A 14389-nucleotide genomic window follows, 5' to 3' on the forward strand; every position below is an offset into this window, starting at 1 on the left:
CAGCGGCAGTGGCGGCGGCAGCGGCGGCTGGAGCCTCTGATTGGGTTTCGGAGTCCGGTACTGGAGCCAATCAGCGCGGGCAGCGAACCGGGGGAGCGAGGCACGGTGAGTGTGAGGAGCCAATATCCAGCGGCCCAGAGCCGGCCCCAGCGCCCCGATTGGCGGGTCTCGCTGACCACTCAGGAGAGGCCCAGGCGCCCGTCGAGCCCGGGGAGTCGAGCTGAGCCTAGCCGAGCCGGGCGGCCAGCGGCCCCGGCCCGGGGCCTGCGAGCGCCTCGGGGCACCGCCGGCCGAGGCCTGCAGGGGCCGCTCCGCGCGGGGATGGCGCCCCGGGGAGCAGGCGCCCCGGGGAGCAGGCACCTCGGGGCTCCGACCCTCGCACGGTGCCAGGGCCAGTTGGGAATGCGTCCCCGTTCCCCGACTCTTAGGCCCAGGTTCTTAGGCCCCACGCCTGGGGCCACGAATGGCCCTACACTAGGGACACATGCGCGCCCTGGGCCTCGGCGATTTCCTCCTGGTCGTTCTGGCAGCAAACTTAAAACCTGCCCTTGCACTCTCCACTCTCCCGCCCTTGGGACAGGAAGCCTCCCCGGGGACCGCGACCCCCGCTCCCAGCGAGCCGGGTCTGTCTATCTGGCAGCCCCTCTAGGTCGGGAGGGAGGCCTGGGGAGGGTGCGCGCCGCGGCTGCAGGGTCCCGAGTGCGGCTGGCAACGGGGCTGGCCCGCCCTCGCCTCGGAGCCCTACGGGCCCGCCCCCGCTGTCTCCCCGGTGGGGAGAGGGGGCCGTTACTTCGCCCACTCCCCCTGCTCCGCCGCGCCCCTCTTCCCAGCCCGCTCCGCCCGGGTCTCCTGCCCGGCGCCGTTACCACCCCTTTTGGCTCGTCATTTCCTCTCTTCCCCGCCCCGTTCGCAGTGGCAGGACCGCACACCTCCGTCTTGGAGCCCAACCAAGCGGTCTCCCTTTCTTGTCCGGGCTGTAAGACCAGTCCATTCGGTGCCTGGAACCTCACTCTTAGAAGATTGATACCCTTGCGCATTCTTCTTCCCGGAGGCTGCACAACTTGCTGTTCATATTACTAATATTACCCACTGCTCATTTTGTGAAATCTCCCTCCCTTGGGAATGTAGTACAGTTTTGGGGTTTTTTTTTCCTTTGTTTTTGCTTTCGCCTTTCTACGTTACTTTGTGTCAGGCTTGACCCAGTCCAGTCATCTCTTGGTTTATGTTTTTCTGATACACTTTCAAATCCTGTGTTAACGTTTTCTCAGCAGATGTTTAGAAACTAACAGTGTTGTGGGGTTTTCCTTAGAGTGAGAGGTTGCTCTTGGCAACCAATTATCCAGCAGTTAGTATATGCCAGGTATAATCCGTGTGTTAGGGAGGGAGTACGTAGAGGTCAATAAGAACTGTACCTACCTGATGGAAATTGACAGGTGAACAGGTAGTTAATACCTAACGGTTAGTGCTATAAAGGGGCCAAGTTCAGTGCTGTGAAGTATCCATGCGTGAGCTAGCCTCCGTGAAAGGCTTATCACCGCCGCACTTTTGACTGGCCTTGAAGAATGATGGTAATTCTTCCACAGGAAAGATGGAAGAGCATTGCTCGAAGAGAAGAAAAGCATGTGCGGAGGAATCAAATTACACTGTTTGAGGCAGGAAGATGGGATAGGGAAGTGGGCAGTAGTAGTGATAGTTTAGGGGGAAAGCCCAGTTGGTAAAATACTTGGATATCTTGCTAAGGAATATTTTGGAAACAGTTATTATTTTGTATGGAGGTTCAAGTAAAAGGGATCTAGAGCTATATTTTTTCCTAAGATTGAAAAAACGAGTTTCTGACTTGTTTTATGGGTTCTGCCCCGTGATAGTGGCTGAGTTCTTTGGGGAGGAACAGGAGACTTTTGTCTTAGGACTCTGAAAATTATTTTTACTCATGTGAATCATCTAGTGCATTCCCTGGCACATAAAGGTGTTAAGTATCTGGTGCCCATTTCTAAATTCACATTTAATGTTATGCAACTAGTAGGCTTCAGAAAACTTGTATTCCAGTGCTCTTTCATTACTAAAACTTCGGGAACCGGTTTTATTTTCACTTTTTAGGATGAGTTTTTCATTGTTGCTTAAGTCATTTTCTTAATTCATTTGACTGTCACGTTATCCGCATTAGCGGATGAGATGATAGAGCTTAAATAGTCTAAAAAACATGTATATTTGCCTTTGGAACGTTTTTTTGTTTGTTTGTTTTTGGATACAGGGCTTTCCTCTGTCGTCCAGGCTGGAGTACAGTGGCGCAATCATAGCCCACTAACTTGGAACTCCTGGGCTCAAGCCATCCTCCCGACTTGGTCTCCCAAAACGTTGGGATTACAGGCATGAGCCACTGCGTCCTAACCTGAAATAGACGTTTTAACCTTAGTATTTAAAAATAGGTATGTTCTGGTCACTTCAAAATCACTAAATACTTTTGCTTGGCATTTTTCTAAAAGGCATTATAAGCTGGTAACTTTTTTGCTAAATACCTTTCAAGCTTCCACCAGTCTGCAGAAGAATTTCTTTGTCTGACATTTCGAGAGAAAGTAGTGTGGCCCCAAGCTTTTCGTCCCGTTTAGTCCACTGTTCACATGCTGAAATATTTCTGTTCTTGTTTTTATGCTCTCTTGATTTGTAGTACTTCACCTTCCTCCACATCATCACATAGCTAAATCTTTCTCACACTTAAGACCAGTTCATCCTGCAGGCCTCTGATAGCAAAGAAGAAAAAATGTTCAAATAGTACCTTTTTTTTTTTTAAGCCTTGTTAATTTATCCCCAGCTGGAACAAAGCTCTGTCCTCCAAATTCCCATATCACCATCTCTTAGGATTCCAGTATCGGTTTTTACTCCATTACCAAACTTAAAGATTCTTTGAAGTTAGAATCTTCGTCAGAGATTTCTTTTTATTTTTAAAACCTTCAGAACAGTGTCTGGCACATGGTATATAATTAGTGGAGAGAAGTGCATTAGAAAGCTATCCAGAAATCTGTAGGATGATGGGGAAGCTGGACAGCCCTTTGTTGTAGTCTAGTCTTTCATCAAACATGTATCAGGACCCACTTGTTGAGTTGTGAAAGAAATTGAGTGAGCCAATGCTGGGAATTTTTAAATAATAGAATAGAAAATATCAGCCAGGCATGATGATGGCTCAGGAGTTTGAGACCAGCCTGGGTAGCATAGGGAGACCCCCTCTCTTAAAAGAAAAAAAAGAATAGAAAATACCAAAGTGCATCTTGTGTTGTATAAGGGTAAATACCGTTTCATGAAACTTTTGTTTCAGTTACATGCTTTATACATGTGTGCACTGAGTTGTGATAATGAAATGTGTTTCTTACTAAGGGTTGTGGTCAAAAAAGTTAAAAAGCTACTGTTCTAGGCTTTGCTTGGTAGTGATTATCAACTGTGATAATCCTATGGCTTTTCATATGCTTACACTAGTTGAATTTCTGAAGGTTTTAGCTTTGGAGTGTGTGTAGGTCCACATAGAATGGGTTCCTAGTAAGTGGCTGGCTAAATTTCAGCTTTTGCACCTTGGAATAGTGGGGCAAAGAGAACTGCACTGCTAAGAGAATGCACTAGGAAGAGAATTTTCATGCTGGCCAGAATAAACACTCTCATTATTTGTTTCTCTCTCTGAGGAAAAACCATTCAAAACTTTGTGTTAAGAGCAAGAGCTAGACAGACTAAATCTGGCTTAGTTTGTCATAATCTTGGGCAAAGAGGCACTTTGGGAAAGACTATCGAATTGTATTGCAGTCTTGCTAACTGAAGCTCACAGTAGTAGGAACATACGACTTTACTGAAGCCAGTTGCTTATAGCATTAACCATTAACAATATCAATATCATGATACAGGCTAAATCACTCTGTCATTAATGTGAGAGAGAATTGCTGCCAGATTTGAAGCTGCTCTTCAAATCTGGATAGTCTTCAAAGTATAGATTTAAATATTGCTAAATTGGTTCATTTGTATTACCAGAATAAACTAGTTAAGAAGAAAATCTGTACGTTACATCTATTAGTCATTATCATGTGCTTCAAGTTATATTTTAGTCTTGTAAAGATGTAAACTTCTGGATATTAGTCAAGGAAAAAATCTCATATAAGAAGGAAATTTGGAGTTGGGGTGGCGTTGAAACCTAAAAGACATTCTTTTCATAATCCTTATTTTTTAAAATCAATTTATTGAGAGATACTTTAGATACAAAGTATAATAATTTTAAGTGTATTTTGATGAGTTTTGACAAATTTGTACACCTGTGCAACCGCTACCACAATGAAGATATAAAACATTTTCATCACCCTACAGTGTTCCTAAGGCTCCATGCCAGTCAACCTCCCTCTTTCCTGTCTCCCTGTATTCTCCACTCCCAAGGAACCACTGATCTGTTTTCTGTCTCTAGATTACTGATGTCTTTTGGAGATTTTATATAAATGGAATCATATATATTCTTTTACATCATAACTTTAGTTTGATTACTTTACAGACATAAATATATTGTGTATTAGAGACAAGATATAATTTAGGGAAGCCTTTAGTGTCCCTAACAGACTCATAGTCTGGCTGAAAACCTGATTTTCTATTCTATACCTGGAATCTCTGAGGAGCAGACTTAGTCAACCAATTCCAAAGAGACTGGTGTAAAAATCAGAAAACCGGTTGGTCAGTTGCTGATTATATTTGCTCCCTGTTGGCCAATCTATATGTAAATCCAAATTATAGCTAGAAATTTACCTGGTGAGCATTCCATTAGATCAAGGGCAGTGCTTTCGAGAACCATATGGCCACAAGTCCTCTTGCTCTGAGGACATAGCCTGTTATTTATGGCTCATAAATAAGAATTTCCCAAAATTCTTATTCTGAAAATAAGAATTTTCAAGTATGCAGTGAAATCAAAGAAATTTGAAAATAAACACCTGTATACCTGCCAGTTAGGGTCTATTAACTTCTTACTATAATTGCCTTACCAGATATTTCTCCACCCAGTCATCCATTTTTTGGATGCATTTCAAAGTAAATTTTAGATATCAATACACTTCTTTCTAAGTACTTGGACATACAGTTGCACATATTTTGGTTTCTTCTTTCACACTATATTGAGACACCTTGCAAATGATTAATTCCACCAGCATGTGTGGATTTATGGAAAGTGGTACTGTACTTTGCCACGATAATGAGCAGCTCAGTTAGGTCATGACATTTTATTATTCAGATGTTGGAATTTATGAGGGCCTAGTGAAAAATTGGAGAGAAAGACCTATCTACATTTTTGTTTATATATCTGTCCTCCCTCCTATATTTCCAAGATGAATTACCCATTGCTAATTTATATCATTTTAATTTTTTAATGAAGTCTTTATTAAAGGTTCTCAGATATTATTCAGTTTATCTAATTGTATCCTTATTTTTAAAAGTGGATCTTCAACTCTTAAAGTCTATGCGAAGGGTGAATTTTGCCTACTATATGTAGTAGACCTGAGTAACATGTTTGGTGGGAAGCAATTATGTCTTACAACTTAAAGAAGCTTTATTCTCTAAAGTGTATGTGCAAACCTGAAAATCAGTGTTAGGTACGCCTTGTATCAAAGTGATGTAGCTTAATGAGGATCTCTTAGGTGCAAGTATTGCTCTGACAGTATTGAAAGGTAAGGTTGCCAGTATACTGAAAGCATTTTAGAAACGTGAAAATAGCATTATGTTGTTACGATTGTGCCATGTAATCCTAGTTAAAAAGATACTGAATATAAGCATTTCCTATTCTCCTATCCTGTTTTCTTGCAAATAAAGTACAGTGATAAATTATCCAGGTTAATTGTCTGGTAAGGCCTTTATTGACAATCTCACTTTAGTTTCTTTCCCCACCTTTCTAATAGGAGTGTACCTCACAGCCTTCTGGGATCTCCAGAGTGGACAGGAATCTCACTTGGAGGGACCATGGAGCAGTATACAGCAAACAGCAATAGTTCGACAGAGCAGATTGTTGTCCAGGCAGGACAGATTCAGCAGCAGGTATGGAAGCAAAACTGCTTTAAACATTACAGCAATGAAACTGATAACAGCACCACTCAATTGGTTGGTCTATTGCCCTGGTGAATTATTTGAAAGATACCAGATCTTGTGAGATATTGGGTCTGATGGCTTGTGCTGAAATGCCATGTCTAGCCCATGATCACTTAGAGTCTACTCTTCATGGGTGCCTGGTTATAGTAAATTGCCTCTTTTATCTCATTATAAGTAAAAACATCTAGTCTGGTTTTGAGATGGAAATTTGGACTTTAAAATTCTTCTGGATTCTATTTGGTCTTTTTTTCTTCTTGTTTGAGCTAACATGTGATTTAGTAAGGCTTTGGCCACAACAGACAAACCAGCATAGCTTCCAATAAATCTTCTGTTCTTTGATTTGGTCTGCCACATTTTTTATTCAGAAAAGCTCTGGTTTAACATTAGGATAATATCTAGACAGCCATTCTTATGGATAAGCACATATTAGGAATTCCCTGCTGCTGGTTTATTCCTAATTAATAGATTGCTTTCTTGAATTTATACACAGGTTACATTTTCTGATGCTTTATGCTTGGGTTTATTATAGTAAAACTTCACTTTTTTCCCACCCCTAGAACAAAAAAAATTTATTATGTTTCAATTTGACCTTAGGCCAAGATTGATATTTTGGAAATATTTTGTTTTCAAAATGGAATTTAGCTAATATAGAAAAGTAGTAGGGAAGGCAAAGGAAGTATTGACGACGAGTTGTTCCCATCTAATGATCAAAGACAAACTCCCTTGATAGCTTTCCCTTCCATACAGCTGCTGTGGCTCTGGCACATTCCTTCAACTGCCTTTTTAGAGGAAGGGATTCCACAAAGCGCCCTCCATTCAGACCAGTGCCCTGGAGGGTGGGTTTTTACTCTTTCAGAATTTGCCATTAGTGGATGTAAAAATAAGGTTGAATCATTGAAAACATGACTCTTAAAGCAGTCAATTTGGGTAGAAATAATCTTAGTTTTGAAGCTGGGCATGGTGCTGCATGCCTGTAATCCCAGCTACTTTGGAGGCTGAGACAGGAAGGTTGGCTTAAGCCCAGGAATTCAAGGACCAGCCTGGGCAAAACAGCAAGACCCCATCTCAAAATAAGTATATAAATAAAGTTTAAAAAAAAAAAGAATCTTAGTTTTGGGACATAAGAGCATTGACGTCATGAAGATGATTTCGGTTCACAGTGATTAATTACTCCTCCTTTCTTGGTGATTGCATTTAAGCCCAGAATTTTTTATGGTAGTTTCAGGGCTATTAAAACCTAATCATTTTTTTATTGTGAACTCATCTGAGGAGATAAAAAGGGCATTAAATAATTGTGTAAGTAGAAGTATCAGATTCCTGTTTCTGGAGGGAAAGATTGCATTACAAATCTTTGTGTTAATGATGACAACTGTTTTGAGTTTTTGAGTCAAATTTTGAGGTCCACTCTGGAGACAAAGGGCTAATATCTTTAATCCTACTACCTTCAACAAAACAGCTTCAATATAGGGAGTCTGTACATTTTGAAAGTCCTTCAGGCTTCCCTCTCTCTCCTCCAAGAGGTAAGGTGATCTCATGTCTTGAACTACACATTTCCTTCCTGACATATTTCAAGCTCTTCCTGTTCCTGTTCTCAGCAGCAGGGTGGTGTCACTGCTGTGCAGTTGCAGACTGAGGCCCAGGTGGCATCCGCCTCAGGCCAGCAAGTCCAGACCCTCCAGGTAGTGGTACCCTCTCTGATTCTCTGTGAGCACTGCATGAACTTCTCCTCTCCTCATGTCTGGTGCTGTTTGTGTTAGGATCTCCAGTAGGAATGGCAAAGTCAGTTGCATGTCTTTGATGCTGCTAACTTGTCTTTGAGGCTTATAAGATGCCAGTTTCCTAATGTTTCATGCCAAGTCATATAGAGACCCCGTATCAACGTTCTGAGAATTAGATTTGACTAGCGTGTTTCTTTGAGAATGCCTGGAAAAGAAATGGTGTAAGTGACAGGAAGAAATTCTTATAAGTGACATTAAAATTTATTCAGGGCTCGGCCAGGCGTGGTGGCTCATGCCTGTAATCCCAGCATTTTGGGAGGCCGAGGCGGGCAGATCATGAGGTCAGGAGATCGAGACCATCCTGGCGAACACGGTGAAACCCCATCTCTACTAAAAATACAAAAAAATTAGCCGGGCGTGGTGGCAGGCACCTGTAGTCCCAGCTACTCGGGAGGCTGGAGCAGGAAAATGGCTTGAACCCAGGAGGCAGAGCTTGCAGTGAGCAGAGATCCCGCCACTGCACTCCAGCCTGGGCGACAGAGCGAGACTCCCTCTCAAAAAACAAAAACAAAAACAAAAACAAAAAAACAGGAATTTATTCAGGGCTCACACTCTGATCCAACTAATTGCATGCTAAAAATTTTGTGTATTTGTGTTATAATGGAGAAGGAAATATATACATATATAGACACATAAACTAGGCTAGGCTGTGCTTTATTTTTACTGAAGGGGCAACTCAACTGAAAAATAATCATTGTACTTAGCAAGGTTTATCTAAGCACTGAATCTTGTTAATCTCTTGTTAACTGCTATAGTTTTCACTACCTTTCCTGGGGAAATAGTGACCTGTCTTATTACTAGATCTGCAAAGATTACCCCAGATACCTCTTGGTTAGGTAGAAGCAAGATATGCTTTCTGTAAGTCTTAGGTGTTAAAGCCACTGTGGTAATTCTTGGTTAATCAGTACAGTTCTTTAGCATTGTGTATGGCTAAGTATCCTAAATTGGGTTCTAATTTGGCCAGTTCCTATAAGAAATAGGAGTAGGAGCACTGGTCTACTCTGTGTATGTAGGTTACTTTTATTAAAATGACTGTATTTTTGAGAAATTGGCAAGATTTGGGTACCCTACTTTTTCCCTCCATTGAATTGGAAATGAGTCAAAGTAGAATCTAGAATGTAGAACTGGCATCTCACTTTATTGCTAGTGCTGCTAAGCATCCTGCAGATAACTACCTCTTATTGTCATCACTTCACTTTATCCTTTCAATCCCACCCCTACCCCTGCCACCAATAGTGTTTGGTAATGATGTACAGCCAACTTTGAACATAAATTAAGCTGAAAGAAACTGAGCTTGTAGGCACTCCAAAACTGTGTTCAAATCTCACAGTCCAACAGCTTGTTAATGTTTTTCATGCTTGCTTCATCTTACTCATATAAAACAGTATTTTGGATTGTCATTAACCCCTTGTGGAATAGGAATGTAACATGCTCTTAACTGTATGGCTTCTTGTTTGATGCATGTGTCTTTGTAACATTTTTCTGTTGTAAATACAGTGAGCTCTTTGGAGTCTCAAATCATTTATCGTGTGCACGAATAGCACATCAATTGGGGAGGAAATTAGGATGATGAATAGATAGAAAATTATTAATAGCTGTATCTTAAAACTTGTGTTTCCTACTTACATAGATTTTATTTAAAAGAAGTGGAAACACTTTATGGAAATAACAGAAACCTTTCCTCTAGGGATCTGATTATTTTGGGAGAATTTTAAATAGTTATTTTGGTTATTCATGCTATATGTATTCTGAGAAATCTTTCTTGATACAGAATATGCAAGCATTTGGTGTAGCAAAGGGAATTTGATTTGGAATGGGGAAATAAGGGAAAGAGATAGCATGAGTCAGGCTGAAAGTCCTTAAAAATGTAAAGTAAAGGTTCTCAATGGACAGTTTAACAAAACTTAGGATTTCAATGTTCCTGGTGATTCTAATACGTTAGTGGCGGTGGCGGCTGTGGTGGTGGTGGTGATTGTAGGAGGACTTTACTATCTAACCTAGTCATCTAGGACAGAATGATCTGTTAACTAATTGCTGTTACTTGCACATACTTTCATTAAGTGTGAATATTTCAGTCATGAATATTCTGTTCTAAGTAATTTCTGTCAAAGATAGAGTCTGAAAATGAAAGTTTTGGACTATTCCATGGATCATTCCAGTTTACTTCTAAAGCACTTTTAAAGTGCTTCCAGAAAGCATTCTATTAGGTATTTTTGTATTGGGACTTAAGATGTGACAGAGCACTTGTAGTGACCTGGCTCCTACAGTAGTCTGTTTACTCATAGGAGCTTGAAATTTGTACACTTGACTGTTCCGTGTAATTTCAATATTTGTTGTTGCTTCTGATAAAGCTAAAATAACCATGTGGATATTATAGAGGCCAGTGTGAGGAATTCCACCATGGAGACTGCAAACTGACCAGAAAGTATTTTTAAGAAATTTTTAGTAGTGAGCTCTTTAAACAACAAACATATCTAGAATTCACAGAGTAAAATTAGCAGGATAAAGGTATACATTTGACATTTCATTTTAGCTTGAGAGACTATAGGGATTAAAGGGTCATCCTCTACATAAGCTTCCAGAGCTGCTTGCTACCCAGCCTCCTAGAGTCATTGCTGGGTACAGTTTGATTTACCTTCTTCACTTTATTTAGAATTTGTACTCAACCACCATCACCACCGTCACCTTCCCCTCTCATTGCCTTCTCTCCAGACTTCACTACAGACCATTCCTGGATTGGTTTAAACAGGCAACTAACCTTGCCATTATGATTAAATGTTTGTCATGGATTTAGCCCGTGTTTGGTGACAAATGCCTTATATCTATTGAGACTTCTCAAAGACTCTGGATATTCTCCATTATGTCTGACCTTAAAGTATTAAGCTTGGCATTTAGTAACAGGTATCATAGATATTTAAAGATAACTTGAGGACTTAGGACATATATTTTCTTAGTCTTTTCTACCTTTTTCTTTTCTAGCAAGGCAGCAGAATAGTTCCAGTGATTGTCTTTTGGTAAAAACCATTTTGTGTCTTCCGTTATTTCATTGTTCTTATTTTATTTCATTCTAGGTCCAAGGGCAGCCATTAATGGTGCAGGTCAGTGGAGGCCAGCTAATCACATCAACTGGCCAACCCATCATGGTCCAGGCTGTCCCTGGTGGACAAGGTCAAACCATCATGCAAGTACCTGTTTCTGGAACACAGGGTTTGCAGCAGGTGAGTAATATTTAAAAATGTTGAGCAGTATATCAGAGGAGAGGTTTCAAAGAATAGATTATTACAACCTGTTTGATAATTAATATTGCATTTAACTGCTTCCTAACCCACATTTTGCATTCAGATGATTTTTTGCCTTTATAGTACCAGTGATATAAACTAGAACTATGCAGAAATTGGACAGCTCCAGTAAAGACTAAGATATTAGGCATGATCTTGAACTGCTGTAAAGTATATGAAGAGGTTAGAATCTAGTTTATAGTATATGTTATTTAAAAAAAAACAAAAATGAATATTTAGAAAGTTAGAAAAATAACAAAACAAGCAAAAAGTGGGTCCAAATTAATTAAGTAGAAAACTGACGTATAGAAAGGATAAATAAAATCTAGATTGTTTAAGCAGACCAATAAAACAGGTAAATCCAGTTGAAAGACTGATTGAGAAACAGAAAACAAAAGTAAGCAAAGATGTAAAAGAGATTAAAGGAAGGCCAGGCGCAGTGGCTCATGCCTGTAATCCCAGCACTTGGGGAGGCTGAGGCAGGTGGATCACTTGAGGCCAGGAGTTCAAGACCAGCCTGGCCAACATGACAAAACCCCATCTCTACTAAAAATACAAAAATTAGCCGGGCGTGGTGGCACTCGCCTGTAATCCTAGCTACTTGGGGGGTTGAGGCATGAGATATCTTGAACCCAGGAGGCAGAGGTTGCAGTAAGCCAAGATTGTGCCACTGCACTCCAGGCTGGGCACCAGAGCAAGACTCTGTCTCAAAAAAAAAAAAACAAGAGATTAACAGAAATATGTAGAAATGTTACGTACAACTCTGTGGTATCATATTTTAAAATTAGATATTTCTCATCAAGATGGCAAAAAAATACAAAAAGAGTCATTATATCCACTGCTAGGTTGGATGCGGAGAAAAAGAATTAATCATTATTTTTGGTAATTTCCAACTGCAGAGTTATTTTGGAAAGGCACCTCACTATCTGTTAAATACAACGAACATCTGAGCTAGCAGTCCCACTTCTGAGAATCTGTCCTATAGGAAGAAAAGCATCAATAGTAGGGAGAAATTACAAAGATACTTTTCATAGCATTGTACTATAACAAAAAATAAAATTGTAATCTGAGTGTCCATTAATAAGAATAAGGAAATGGTTGGAATAAATCATAATATATTCATAGGGAATATTGCATCATCATTAAAAGAAATGAACTGTTGACTTGGGGTGGGTTAGTATTGAAATATTTTTAGTGAAAATAATTTGCAGAGAAATAGTGTGTGATCTCATCTTTGTAATTCATAACCAACCCCCCATGAGTATATGTTTATAGTCATGGAAAAGGGAGTATGAGAGAACTATTAGTTACTCTATCTAAATGTTTATATTGTTTCAACAGTTATAGCAGTCATATTAATGTCTTAGTTTTATGGAGGAATTTAAGTTGAAAAAAGCAGCCATGATCCCACTGCTTATAAATCAAACTTGTACTTTTTGTGTATTCTTTTGTGTTTTCATGCATAATTTTTGGGCATAATTGTACCATGCATGTGGGGTTGTGTTTTCGTTTTTGTTTTTCTTTTTTTAATTCTTTCATAATGTTCAGTCAACTTGATGAATCAGAATTTCTAATTTATAAAATATAGTTAAGGATTTTGGTTTTCATTTGCCTTCGTAGGTAAACATCTGGGCATGATAGTTTTATTTTTCAACTGAATTCTCAGGATAATTTCTTTGGATTGGGGATTGCTTGGGTAAAGGGTAAGAGCATATTTGAGCCCATTGGCATATTTTTGCCAAGATAGAATTGTATTTGGGATTAAAAATAGTTTTCACATTTCTCTTTGCATAAATATATGAGGCTTTAAATATCTTTTCAGCATGTGCTTTCCTTGATTCCCTATTGCTATATCCTTTCTGTTCTTCTCTCTTTGCTTCCTCTCCAATCCCCCTTGCTGTGCCTTCTCCACTATTGAGTAGAGACAGTGTGGTATAGTTGGGGACAGTATACTGTGAGTGTAGTGGTCCAGCTTTCATTACCAGGTCTTCCATTAAATAAGCATTCTGATCTTGGCCAAGTTATTTAATTGTCGGTTTGCTCATCCAAAAATAAAATTTATGTGAGATGATATCTAGGGTTCATTCTAGCTCTAAATTCTGTGATTTTTATGGGGTTTTATTTTGCTATAAGGGACCTTCAAAGAGTTATTTCCCTGCTTCCAAGTAGGGCTATAATTAAGCAAGTTGAAAAAAATATATTCTTTTACGTAAATAAAGCTCTCTAGGTGAGATTCCATAGCCTCCCTTATAATGCTTAAGGCTTTAATCCCCTTTGTATAAGAGTTTTTTTTTTTTCTCATTAGTGTTCTTTGAGTAGCCGTTTTTTAAAGAAGAGTACTTCTTAACCTTTTTTGAATTGTATTCTCTATTTTAGAATCCTAGTAAAGCTTGCACCCTCTAAGAAAAAGTACAGATGTCCAGTCTCATGAAAAATTCTGCATATAATTTTAGATTAAAATCCTTGGCCTGAGAAAGACACTGGAACCAGAGAGAGAGCCCAGAAATAGAAGAATATTGGAAGTTGGCATATAATAAAAGTGGTATAAACATATCGGTGAAGAAATGGCTGAAGAATGATACAGAAAAGAAATTGATATCTAATTCATACTGTATTTTTAAAAATATTTGCTAGGTGGATTAAAGATCTCAATGTAGAAAAGTAAACTTGGAAAATTCAAAAGAAAATATAAGAGAATTTTTATGCTATAGAGAAGGATATTTTTTAGAAACAAATTGACTAAAACAAAATATGCATTGAAATACATCAAATAAAAGTAAACAAGGTGAAAACTTGGAAAAGATATTTTTAATACATATAACTGAGTTTGTATTCAGAATATGTATAAATAACTTTTATGTATTTATACAAAAATAGAAAAATGGGCAAAGAATATGAATAGATAGAAGAAGAAATCCTAATAGCCAATATAAACTTAGAAATGAAGTTGGTTCACATAACCAGATAAATTTGTTTACTTATTTATTTGCCAATACTTTCTGAATGCCAATTATGAGCTAAGTATTTGGAAAAAATAATTAAGAAAACCTAGGCAATCTATCCCCTAACAAAGTAGGATCCATGAATGTCTCTAAGACATGGAACCCATTGACCTGTTTTTTTCACCTTCCTTCCATCAGTAGTCCTTTTTCCTATCAGCTGGTAGACTTTGTGATAACTTAAGGTTCTAGGCATGTTATTCTTTCCAGACCAAGGTGGTCCCAAGTTGAAATTATGGATGAA

The 14389-nt window shown here is 39.3% G+C and overlaps 1 protein-coding gene and 1 long non-coding RNA gene across 7 annotated transcripts in view; one reads left to right on the forward strand and one right to left on the reverse strand.

Annotated features, from left to right (window-relative positions):
- The window catches only part of NFYA (nuclear transcription factor Y subunit alpha), a 25082-nt gene continuing 10693 nt past the window's right edge, over positions 1–14389 (forward strand). The window contains exons 1-4 of one of the 6 annotated variants that reach the window (XM_032140218.2): positions 1–105; positions 5904–6039; positions 7686–7772; positions 10940–11086. In XM_032140218.2, coding sequence (XP_031996109.1) covers positions 5965–6039; positions 7686–7772; positions 10940–11086 — 309 coding nt within the window. In that variant the 5' untranslated portion in view covers positions 1–105; positions 5904–5964. Of the gene's footprint in view, positions 106–2320; positions 2427–5903; positions 6040–7685; positions 7773–10939; positions 11087–14389 lie in introns of those variants that run through there. The other 5 variants (XM_032140214.2, XM_032140217.2, XM_032140215.2 and 2 more) reach the window with 5 other exon arrangements.
- The window catches only part of LOC131382088 (uncharacterized), a 25708-nt gene continuing 13576 nt past the window's right edge, over positions 2258–14389 (reverse strand). Inside the window, exons 3-5 of the long non-coding RNA XR_009211260.1 lie at positions 4765–4889; positions 2517–2738; positions 2258–2389 (exon numbers count right to left, since the gene is read on the reverse strand). This is a non-coding gene — a long non-coding RNA (uncharacterized LOC131382088). The remainder of the gene's footprint in view (positions 2390–2516; positions 2739–4764; positions 4890–14389) is intronic.

The sequence above is a fragment of the Hylobates moloch genome, unplaced genomic scaffold (assembly GCF_009828535.3).
Source record: "Hylobates moloch isolate HMO894 unplaced genomic scaffold, HMol_V3 SCAFFOLD_20, whole genome shotgun sequence".
NCBI classification, from domain to species: Eukaryota; Metazoa; Chordata; class Mammalia; order Primates; family Hylobatidae; genus Hylobates; species Hylobates moloch.